This window comes from Scylla paramamosain, chromosome 29 (genome assembly GCF_035594125.1).
Source record: "Scylla paramamosain isolate STU-SP2022 chromosome 29, ASM3559412v1, whole genome shotgun sequence".
Classification (NCBI taxonomy): domain Eukaryota; kingdom Metazoa; phylum Arthropoda; class Malacostraca; order Decapoda; family Portunidae; genus Scylla; species Scylla paramamosain.
In genome coordinates, this window is record NC_087179.1 from 19,473,282 (window position 1) to 19,485,781 (window position 12,500).

At 44.4% G+C, this 12,500-nt stretch overlaps 1 protein-coding gene across 1 annotated transcript in view; it reads left to right on the top strand.

The window, feature by feature from the left end:
- The window catches only part of LOC135115667 (serine/threonine-protein phosphatase 4 regulatory subunit 1-like), a 127,009-nt gene that overhangs the window by 95,770 nt on the left and 18,739 nt on the right, over positions 1–12,500 (top strand). The window contains 2 exon segments of the mRNA XM_064032588.1: positions 5,604–5,746; positions 7,334–7,480. Coding sequence (XP_063888658.1) covers positions 5,604–5,746; positions 7,334–7,480 — 290 coding nt within the window.

Here is a 12,500-nt window from a genome sequence, read left to right on the forward strand (position 1 = left end):
GATAAAGTAAGATGACAAGAAAAATTAAGATGTAACAGAAATTATTAAAAAACCGAAAAAAACAATAAATAAATAAAAAAAATAAACAAAACAATTGAAAGTAACAAATGTAACCGAAAAGTAACTAATAAAAGTAATTAGTGAAATAAACGGTAACTGATTAATAACTAAAAAAAAACAGATAATTAACTGGACAGGTGAGCGTTGAATTACACCACAGTACTAAACAGTGACCGTTGAATTACTAACATTAAGCATTGAATTACATCTCAGTATTAACAGGAAGCGTTGAATTACACCTTAGCACCGCCAGATCGTTGAATTGCACCTCAGTATTAACAGGGAGAACGTTAAATTACACCTCACTACTAACAGAGAACGTTGAATTACACAGTACTAACAGGGAGCGTTGAATTACACCTCAGTATTAACAAGGAGCGTTGAATAACACGTCAGTACTGCAGCATTGAATTACACCACAGTACTGACGCAGCGTTGAAGTCTTCCTGAGCCACGTGTACTAAGGTAGCGGGAAACACACACAGGCGCTACAACACCTAAAGCAGATCACCTTTACATTGTACTGCACACCTAAGGGTACTGGAACACCTGTATTTGTGATTTGTAACGTGGAATTGATATAACACTGCTGGGACGCGTGAATGAAGGTATTGATAGTAACACAAAGGGCAAGCCGACGGCAGTAAGGATTGATAAGGCAAAGAAGATCTGTGTTTAAGGAATGGCTGACTGAGGGAAGGTAAATAGATCAACGATAAGGTGTAATGAATGTTTAGTTACGGGACATAACACTTCACGCTTCCTAACACACCTAGGGCTAAAAGAAGCGTGGAGGAGGTAGCGCTCTCGTTAACTCTTGCCTGCGCCCTTTGACCTCGTTGTTGCGGCGCCATTATTACTCTCACGCCCATCGAAGTCACGCCCGCTACACACTCACTCCCGCCCGCTATACACTCACTCCCGCCCGCTAAACAGTCACTCCCGCCCGCTAAACGCTCACTCCGAACTGCTAAATGCTCACTTTGGCCCGCTAACACTCACTCCCGCCCGCTAAACACCCACTCCCGGCCGCCCGCTAAACACTGACTCCCGCCCGCTAAACTCACCTTAAGTAGCGAAACTTTTCAGGATATTATATACTTTTTATACTAAACCAGAGCTGGATACTACTACTACTACTACTGCTACTACTACTACTAAACCGTAATTGAACACAAGTGCAACTGTAGTAGTAGTAGTAGAAGTAGTAGTAGTCGTAGCAACAGTAGTAGTGAAAGAGGTTTCCTTGGGTTACCTTTAAAGCTCCCAAGAGACAGAGAGATAGTCACTTCTCGTACAGCTGTTCACACCTTTTCTTACACCTGACCTGACCTCACCCTCAGCGGCGGGGCGGTGAGGGCGTCCAGTGAGGGGAGCACGCTGGCGTCTCCCCAACAGTCACAGTGGTGCCTTCTACAGACACGTGTTCGTGGGCCGGTCTTTCATTCAGTCGGCAAAAGTTAATTCTGTCACATGAAATCAGTTTAAATTTAGCTTTCTTTAATTTTGTAAGATCGTTTTGTGATACACGGAAAGAACTTGAGCTGTAGGTCAAGAACTTTTCAATTACGTTTTAAACTTTTATTTGTTTGAATTTCTTTAAGTTAAAATGGGCGGATTCAATAAGATCTTTTTAATACACGAAAAGAAGAAAAACGGGAACAAATATGATTACTTACATGCCGGGAACCTTTAAATTAACTCTTTTTACTTTCATTAAATTAGCATTCCTTTGACTAAGATGAAATTAATACACTCATTCATTCTTTTTTGAGGCACAATAATAAAAATTGGTTTGTAACAAATCGAAAACTTTTCAGTGACCTCTTAAAACTTTTCCTGACTATAATTCCTTTGCTTTACACGTGTATCCTTCTCACCACGTCACCAAGAAGCGTGTTACTCATTCCTGCACCCGCTGATGTCCTATAGCAACCCTTGCATTTGTGTCCGTAACGAGGAGACCTATTTGTTGAGTGAGTGGCTGGGGGTGACGGCAGAGGGGGGAAGCAGTGAGCACCCAGAACGTTTCCTGTGGGGAGTAACTCTTCCACGAATTCAAACCCCGAAAAGTGTCGACCTGACAGAAAATAGTGACCAGACTAGACTAAACCAGACCACCTCTCCGCTATTTGGGACCATATTCTGAAACGCCTCAACGCCGCACCTCAACTTCTTTCAAAAGGCTCTAGTTAAAATCACACGGGTTTTCAATGATGTTTTTTACGGTTTTAGTGACAGATTAACAAGGTTTCTACATCATTAACTGGAGAAACACACTAGAGAACCCGGCTAAGCATCTCTGTGGCCTTTGAAAATACCCGTGGTGAGAGAGCGAGGCGTTTTTCAATATGAGCCTGGACAAGATGCTGCTCTCTTCATTTAGGCGAGGCGCTTATCAAGGACGAACACACTGTAAGCTTTTCACACGCGTTAGGAAGGCTTGGGTATTGATATGAAGGCGTTCTCTTGCGTTACGTTGAAAGGGGGAAGTGGATTTCGTAAACATATTTCGTGCCGTGTTGGTTTGTGTAGCTAGAATGCGTAGAGAAGACAACATGAGGTTTTGATCTCTAGAGAGGGAATGTGATTATGTTCTTTCAGTCTCGTAGTGGAAAATAAGGTTACATGAGACAGTGGTGACAGGAGGAAGGTTACAGGTGTTAGTTTAGTGACGAAAGCGGAAGCAAAGAGAGAGACAACAACAAATTTATGTTCCTTTGTTACGTTGTTTTTGTTGGTTTGTGTCGTAATATTTTCTTAATCTGTTGTTTTGAGTTTTATGGTAGGTTGTGGTTTGTGGAAGTTTGTGTTTAAATACTCTTTGCTTTGTGTTGTTTTGAGTTTGTTGTGTTGTGTTCCCTTGTGGTTTGCGTTGGTTCGCCTTCAAATATTCGGTCTTGTGTTGTGTTGCGTCACTGTGCGGCTTGTGTTGGCTTGTGTTTGAATTTCTTTGCTTCTGAAGTGTAGGGCATTAAAGAAATACAGTTTATCCTTACTTACTACGATTTCACCTCCTTTATTATTATTATTATTATTATTATTATTATTATTATTATTATTATTATTATTATTATTATTATTATTATGTATTATCGTTATTTTTCAAGTCTAGTACCGTAAGTCTCTCTCTCTCTCTCTCTCTCTCTCTCTCTCTCTCTCTCTCTCTCTCTCTCTCTCTCTCTCTCTCTCTCTCTCTCTCTCTCTCTCTCTCTCTCTCTCGGAATTTTAAGCGGTGTATCATAAAAAGCTGCAAAATTATTATTAGTGAAGGAAAGGTGGAAGGAAGATGTTGGCAAGTGCTCTCTCTCTCTCTCTCTCTCTCTCTCTCTCTCTCTCTCTCTCTCTCTCTCTCTCTCTCTCTCTCTCTCTCTCTCTCTCTCTCTCTCTCTCTCTCTCTCTCTCTCTCTCATTATTTCAGTTCAGCGTGGCAGTTTAATAATCTTCTGTTCGTGATTAATTATGTATAACAAGAATGGTAATTATCTTGAAGAGTTTCCATGTTTTTCTCGTGTTTTCAGTCAATGCATCGTTATATTTGTCGTTTTTTTTTTTTTTTTTTTCATTTGTTTTGTCATTTTGTCCGCTGTTGTACGTTATTTCTTTGATGTATTTTGCGTTTTTTTTTTTTTTTTTCGTGAATTCTGTGTTATATTTAGTCTTTTTTCCGCTAATTCTTTCTCACATTTACATTTATTTTTCGTTATTTTTTTTCGTATTTTTTTTTTCAGTTTCGTTAATTCTTTGATATAATTTGGATTTTTTTTTCGTTAATTCTTTGTTGTTGTTTTTTTTATCAAGTTAATTGTTGACAGTTCTATGCATTACTCTCTCTCTCTCTCTCTCTCTCTCTCTCTCTCTCTCTCTCTCTCTCTCTCTCTCTCTCTCTCTCTCTCTCTCTCTCTCTCTCTCTCTCTCTCTCTCTCTCTCTCTCTCACAACAAAGGCATTACTGTGTCAAGGTCTAGAGAAACAGAGAGAGAGAGAGAGAGAGAGAGAGAGAGAGAGAGAGAGAGAGAGAGAGAGAGACCTACTACCACTGACCTTCCTTCCCTCACCTGCCAGTAACGAGACGCAAGTGAACAGGTGTGTGTGTGTGTGTGTGTGTGTGTGTGTGTGTGTGTGTGTGTGTGTGTGTGTGTGTGTGTGTGTGTGTGTGTGTGTGTGTGTGTGGAGAGTCAGGAGCCCAGTGTTACCTGTGTTGTTGTTGGTGTAAGTGTGTTTCCTCTCCTCCTCCTCCTCCTCCTCCTCCTCCTCCTCCTCCTCCTCCTCCTCCTCCACTCATCACAATCTCTCCATTTTGTCTTTCCTCCTCCATTTCTCTCTTAACACCTCCCATTTCCCTCCATTGCTCCTTATTCTCTCTCTCTCTCTCTCTCTCTCTCTCTCTCTCTCTCTCTCTCTCTCTCTCTCTCTCTCTCTCTCTCTCTCTCTCTCTCTCTCTCTCTCTCTCTCTCTCTCTCTCACACCATTTCCTCATGCCCTCACCCTCCCCATTCCTTCCCCTTTCTCCATTTTTTTTGCCTCTGATGAAATTATCACCACCTCCTCTTCCTCTTCCTCATATTCTTCCCCATGACTCAGTTCTTCCATTCCCTCCTCCTCTTCCTTCTCCTCCTCCTCCTGAGTCACATCTTCTCTTACTCATTCTTGGTTAAGTTTCCTTCCCTCTTATTCATCGCCCTCCTCCTCCTCCTCCTCCTCCTTTTAATGCATCATACTTTCACCCACTTACTCATCCGTGCGTTTTTCCTCCTCCTCCTCCTCCTCCTCCTCCTCCTCCTCCTCCTCCTCCTCCTCCTCCTCCTCCTCCTCCTCCTCCTCCTCCTCCCTCACGTGACTCACTCTCATCCATCTCACCTATTTGCTTTCTCTCTCTCTCTCTCTCTCTCTCTCTCTCTCTCTCTCTCTCTCTCTCTCTCTCTCTCTCTCTCTCTCTCTCTCTCTCTCTCTCTCTCTCTCTCTCTCTCTTAATTACTTACACCTGTTCTCACTCCTGACTCATATTTGTATTCATCTCTCACTTTGCTAATGACTGTCCCACTCACCTGGCCACTTGACTCTCGTGTACTCATTTTCTGATCTCACCTGGTAATTGCTCACACCTGTCTGTGACCTTCACACCTGTTCCTTACCTGTACCTTTGCTTACTTGCACCTGTTCGTAAATTTAGTGTTGATTTATTATAGTGATCTGGATTAGTGTGTGGTGTAAGTAGTTGTCTGTATATATATATATATATATATATATATATATATATATATATATATATATATATATATATATATATATATATATATATATATATATTTTATTTTATTTTTTTATTTATTTACCATCATTACTGCCTATGTGACGCCCTCCATCTGTCTTACCCCTTCCCCAACCTGTGTGACGCTCTTTTGCTCTCTTCTCCTCCAGTGTGACGCCCTTTACTCCCTGCCTATCTGTATGACGCCCTTTCTTCCCCCACCAGTGTGACGCTCTCCCACTCCCCATTTCCCTCCTTTCCCATCTGAGTTACGATTTCTCTCCCTCCGACAGAGGCCGCGGTACGGACGGAGTTGATGGAGCAGGTGCCGCAGATCGCAGTGCTGTGCCACGAGTACCCCACCAGCCTGGGGGGCGTGGTGGCGGGGAACCTGGTGCCCATGGTGGTGCGCTACCTCACCGACCCCAACAACCAGGTCAGTACGAGGGAGTTCATGTACTTGGTGGTGCTGACTTGACCTGACCTTAATTTCACCGACCACAACAAGGAAGTCAGTACGAGGGAACCGATGTACTTGGTGGCGCTGATTTAACCTTACCTTACCTAACCTAACCTCACCGACCACAACAACGAGGTCAGTACGAGGGAGGGTATGTACGTGGTGTTGCTGACTTAACCCTAACCGCACCGACCCCAACAACGAGGGAGGCGATGTACTCTCTCTCTCTCTCTCTCTCTCTCTCTCTCTCTCTCTCTCTCTCTCTCTCTCTCTCTCTCTCTCTCTCTCTCTCTCTCTCTCTCTCTCTCTCTCTCTCTCTCTCTCTCTCTCTCTCTCTCTCATTCAGTCTTTTACTCTCCCAGACAGGCAGTTAATTACGCCAGACCAGACTCAGCCCCCCCACTTTATTCTCCCTCCCTCGCCTCCCCCACCTCCTCCCCAGGGGAAATTTTTTTTCACTCACTCTTTACTGTTCCTGATTGTGAGTTTTAAGTTTCCCCTTTTAAACCCGTCGCCACGTGATCTCCTGCCTTAGTGGCCTCATTAATCAAGGTGTGGGCAGGTAGACAGGTAGGTAGGTAGGTAGGTAGGTAGGTAGGTACGTTGATTAATTAATTCATTCACTTGTTTACTCGTTCATTCATTCATTCACTCATTCATCTGTTCTGTGTGTGTGTGTGTGTGTGTGTGTGTGTGTGTGTGTGTGTGTGTGTGTGTGTGTGTGTGTCATTTTCATTCATTTTTTTCCTTCGTTCATTCTTATTATTTTTTGTTTGATTTTTCTTCTATCGTATGCTCTCTCTCTCTCTCTCTCTCTCTCTCTCTCTCTCTCTCTCTCTCTCTCTCTCTCTCTCTCTCTCTCTCTCTCTCTCTCTCTCTCTCTCTCTCTCTCTCTCTCTCTCTCTCTCTCTCTCTCTCTCTCTCTCTCTCTCTCTCTTAAATTTCCGCACTTGTCAGTCACACCCACTCCATTCCTCATCTCTACCCCTTCCCCCTCCCCTATTCCCTATTCCCCTTCCCTTCCCTTCCCTTCCCTTCCCTCCTCTCCTCTTTCTTTCCATTCCTTTCCTTCTCTCCTCTCCTCCTCCCTTCCCTTCCCTTCCCTTCCCTTCCCTTCCCTTTCTTTCTTCTTCAACCCTTCCCAGTGCCTCTTAGTAATTCCTGTACCCTCGAGGGGCTCCATAGACAACTGATTAGCAAAGAATTACATGGATATTTGATGTTTTTCTCTAGTTTTAAAGCAAAAATGTGTAAATAAAAGTATCAGATCTCTAGTTTAAACAGTAACATTAGCAACTCCGTCATAAATAAGTGTTATATAGGTGTTTAATGTATAATAAAACGATGCTTGAGTTGTGTATGTATTATGTGGTAATATGATGCGTAAATATTAATAATCTGTAACATCTTTGCGAACTGAGCACTCTTAAACACACTGGCAGTATTTCCCTTATGGTGCACCGCGAAGGCTGACCGTCATTGCTGTAACTAACTAAAAGAAGCTCACCACCACCTTATTTACCGACATTATTTCTATCGATGTCCTCTCTTCCCCTCCTGTAGGTGCGCAAGACGTCCCAGGCCGCGCTGCTGGTGTTGCTGGAGCAGGAGCTGGTGGGACGCGAAGAGGTGCACAATCAGGTCTGTCCCGTGATCCTTAGCCTCACCTCCAGCGACGCCCTTGATGAGTTTAAGACGGAAGCTGTGGCGGTGAGTGTTCCTGCCCCATCCCAAAGTTTATTATTATTATTATTATTATTATTATTATTATTATTATTATTATTATTATTATTATTATTATTATTATTGTTTTGTTTTTCTTCATAATGTTCATTTGTATCCGTTCCCTCTCCTTGTCCAAACCTTCTTAACTACGTACCTACACAAGCGCACACACACACACACACACACACACACACACACACACACACACACACACACACACACACACACACACACACACACACAGAGAGAGAGAGAGAGAGAGAGAGAGAGAGAGAGAGAGAGAGAGAGAGAGAGAGAGACTTACTAAGGTCATGATATGATCTTTACCTAAGACTCGTGTAGGTGACTTTAATTAGTATTAACAGGTATGGTTCTTTATATTTACGTAGGTAAGGTTAATTAATAAGAACCAGATACGTACGGTTAAGACAGGTATGGTGTTATAGAATCCTCAGGTGTAGTGTTGGTAGTATCAGAACAGAATACCACCACCGTCACCACCACTACCACTACCAGCACCACCACCACCACTGCTGCCTTCTTCAGGATCACCAGCAGGAAGGAAGGAAGTCGCCGTGAAAGACATGGGTAGTGAGATGTACGATTATTGCAACATCTCACTATCTTGTCTTTCACGGGGGCGCCTCTCCAGTCACCAGTCCAGCCAGCCAGTCGCCAAGTCTCCCAGCGGCCCAGCAAAGCAGTCAACCGCCCGGTCTGTGTTCGTAAAGTCATGTTTTAGTTATTTAATTGATCAGATCTCGTGTAGCAGTCAAGCCCAGTCAAGTTTCCGTCATCCAGTCACCACCAGTCAGTCAGTCGAGCGCCAAGTTAACCAGTCACCAAGCGAATCAGTCTCCATTTGTTCAGACACCAAGTTTAAGTAACGCTGCAGTCATCCTTGTGCAAGTCAACAGTTAGTCAGCCAGTCCAAGAGAGAGAGGGGGGGGGAGAAAGAGTTTCATAAAGAGCGAGAGAAAAAGAATAACAGGACAATTTACTGAAGAGAAAAAATCGGAATAGGGGAGTTTACTGAAGAGAAAATCAGAAGAGGGCAGTTTTGTGAAGAGAAGGGAAGAAGGAAGAATAGGAAAGGCTAAGTGGAGACATCTTGCGTCGGGTGCTGGCATCAAACTGGTTTGTCATAGCTCGCTGCTTGCTATCCTATCACAGCCAGCTTTGATGAGCAGTGCCCGACGTCCCTCACGCCCACGCTACGCCCACGCCGCCCACGTCCCCACCACGCCCGCCCACCAACACACGCGCAGAATGTCACCCACCGCCCTTCGCCACGCCCACACTCACTGCTATGCCGCCACGCCCACCTCTTGTAACACACACACACACACACACACACACACACACACACACACACACACACACACACACACACACACACACACACACACACACACACACACACACACACACACACTCCACGCTTGCCAGACCACGCCCACCAACACACCACATCCGCCATGCCCGCCACGCACTATTACTACGCCACTACACGCCCACAGTCCTAACCACGCCCACCTCACCACCACCACCACCACCACCACCACCACCAACAACACATTTTGACGTCGTGACTTCAAAACTACTACTACTGCTACTACTACTACTACTACTACTACTACTACTACTACTACTACTACTACTACTACTACTACTACCACCGCCACCATTGTTACTGTTACTATATCACTGTTATTATTGATAAGAAAAGCGTGATCTTACATTGTTACGTATCAAAAAGCTGCGGGAGAGAGAGAGAGAGAGAGAGAGAGAGAGAGAGAGAGAGAGAGAGAGAGAGAGAGAGAGAGAGAAGGACCGTGGAGGGGAGAGTTTAGGTGTATTGATCCCTCCCTTTCCTTTCCTCCCTCCCTCCATCCCTCTCCCTCTCCCTCACTCCCTTTCCCTCCCTCCCTCCCTCTCCCCCCTCTCTCCCTGCCCACGTGTAGGGAATACGGATTGATGCTCTCACCCATCTCTCCTTCCCCATCACTCATTCTTGGTAAGGTTTGAAATAAGGTTAAGGGAAGAGGAGCAAAGAAAATATTATGTTTTTTTTTATGTACTGAGAAACGTGGAGAGAGAGAATGCAATAAGATATAAAAGGAAGAGGAGAGAAAGAGAGATTGCAAGGTGGTGGATGGAGAGTAGATGGAGGAGAAGGAAGGATGGAGTGGAGGAAAGCTAGGTGTGGGAAGGTAAGTTGATAAGAGGAATAGGAATGAAGAAATGGGTACAAAGAGAAGGAAAACCAGAATGGAAGTGGAGGGAGAAGAGTAAAGGGTAGAAAAGAATAAATGGATGTGGAGGACGAGAAAGAACGAAGATAAAATAGTGATAGATAAAAAAATAAATAAAAAAAAACAATAGTAAATGGTTAAGTTAGGTTAAGAAATTAAAGATAAAAAGTTTAATATGTAAAAATGAAGATACATGAAAAGACGAGGATTACAAGATTTGAAAATACAGAATCTTAAGTCAGAAAATGTAAACTTAGGTCAGGTCAGGTTAGGTCAGGTTAATTAAGTAAAATAAAAGTTTGATGTGTAAAAATGAAGACAAGAAGAAAACGAGGATCACAAGATTGAAAACCCAACTGCCTTAAATAAGAAAATGGAAAAAAGAACAACACTGGAAGAAAATTAAACAAAACGAGAAGGAAGAAGCAAGAGGAGGCAGAGACGGGGCCTTGGTAATCGTCAAAGTGAATGTGACGCGATGGTGTTACTCAAACCGTATCACAGCCACCTTTGATGAGCTACCAGGGCCCCGCAGCAACACCGCATCAACACCGCATCAACACAGCGTCACAACACCTCAAGACTACCATTCCTCCCATCATAGCAACAGCGACCTTACTTCCTTCCCCCCTCCCCCCAAAGCATCCTATCATATCCTCCTCCTCCTCCTCCTCCTCCTCCTCCTCCTCCTCCTCCTCCTCCTCCTCCTCCTCCTGACAGTAGTAAACACACCTCAGTAATCCTTTTCACTCACACCAAGTTATCAACCTCTCTCTCTCTCTCTCTCTCTCTCTCTCTCTCTCTCTCTCTCTCTCTCTCTCTCTCTCTCTCTCTCTCTCTCTCTCTCTCTCTCTCTCAATCACTTCCTTTAACCCTCACAATGGCCTCAAAACTGCTGTTCTTTCCTCCTCCTCCTCCTCCTCCTCCTCCTCCTCCTCCTGCTCCTCCTCCCACCACCACCACTTCAGAAGGCCACAGAACAGGAAAAGCAGCAAGAACATCCTTCACAGCACAGCACAACACAGCGGAACATGTTCCGGTGGCGGGCCCGTTAAGTCTGCTGTGGTGTGGTGTGCGCAGAACATATCACAGCCTACTTGACGAGTTCTGCTGCCGGGAAGAGCTGCCTGAAGAAGGGGACGGCGGAGAGAAAGAGAGAGATGGGGGGAAAAGAAGTGCCTGAAAGAGGGATTAGGAGAGGGAGAAACTACATAGTAAAAGATAGCAAGGATAGGAGAAACAGTAGTCAGAGTAGTCGGTAGAAAGAAGCAGTAAGAGGAGGAGGAGGAGGAGCTGCCTGAAGGAGACACAGAAGAGAGATGTGGAAGAAAAGAAACTGATTAAAGAGGAAAGTACATCAAAGGAGAAGGAAAAAAGGGAAAAACTGAATAAAGGAAAGGAGGAAATGTCACAAATGACCATAGGGAAGGAAACATGAGCGAGGGAAGAGTGTATGTCTGTGTGTGTGAGGTGTGTGTTTGTGTCAAGACGCCCTGCCCTGCCCTGGCCTGGTCTGCACACCGAGTCCCCGCGTGTGTCCTGCCTCACAAAGTGGCTGTTGTATGTGTGTGTGCTCATCATATCACAGCCAGCTTTGATGAGCGAGGACCTCGACCACTGCTACTGTCATCGCCACCACCACTACCACCACCACCTCCAACAACAACAACAACAACAACAACGCCGCCGCCGCCGCCGCTGCCTCTACAACGACCACCACCGTCGCCGCCACCTCCTCTATTACTGTTATACAATACGTACTACTGTTACTGCTACTGTGTATCTGTTGTTATTGGTGTTGTTTTGGGTTTTATTCAATATAGTATGATTGTTATGATGGAGGCTGATTTCAAGGCATAAAGCTTCACTACTACTACTATTACTACTACTACTACTACTACTACTACTACTACTACTATCATATTGTTATTGAGGAAGCTTAGTATAAAACTACTACTACTACTACTACTACTACTACTACTACTACTACTACTACTACTACTACTACTAGTACTACTACTACCATCACTCTTCCCAACCTTACCAAAAACTATCACTACCACCACCACCGCCACCACCGCGTTAAATAGTAGTAACAGCAGCAACAGCAATAATTGTAGTAGCATGGTTGCGGCAGCACGAAAATATAGCCTGAAATAATAACCCAGAGTAGTGTAGTGTAGCGGGTTAATTGACTGTGTGCACTGCGAGAGAGAGAGAGAGAGAGAGAGAGAGAGAGAGAGAGAGAGAGAGAGAGAGAGAGAGAGAGAGAGGCGGCCAGTCAGTTAGTTAGTCATTCAGTTAGTTAGGTAAGTAGCCTGTCTGTCTGTCTGTCTGTCTGTCTACGAGTCAGTCAGTCGGTCAGTCAGTCAGTTACCTATCTAGATAGGGAGTTTACCTGTCTGTCTGTCAGCTAGCAAGGTAGTCAGATATTATTCTCTGTCCGTCAGCTAATCAGTCAGTCAGTCAGCCAGCCAGCCAGCCAGCCAGCCAGCCAGCGCGGTAGTAGATTAGTCAGGCAGTCTGCAAGTCAGTCAATTAGGCTCAGTCAGTCAGCCAGTCAGTCAGTCAGGTAGATAGCAAGTTAAGTAATCAGTCAGTCAGTTAGACCGGCAGACAATCAGTTTGCAAGTCAGTCAGTCAGTCAGTAAAGAAGAAACATCAGGAAAATACAGAGAGATAGAGATAGAGAGAGAGAGATTACTACTTCCCTGCCGGCATCATTGATATCTCTCCGTAAAGATGCCATG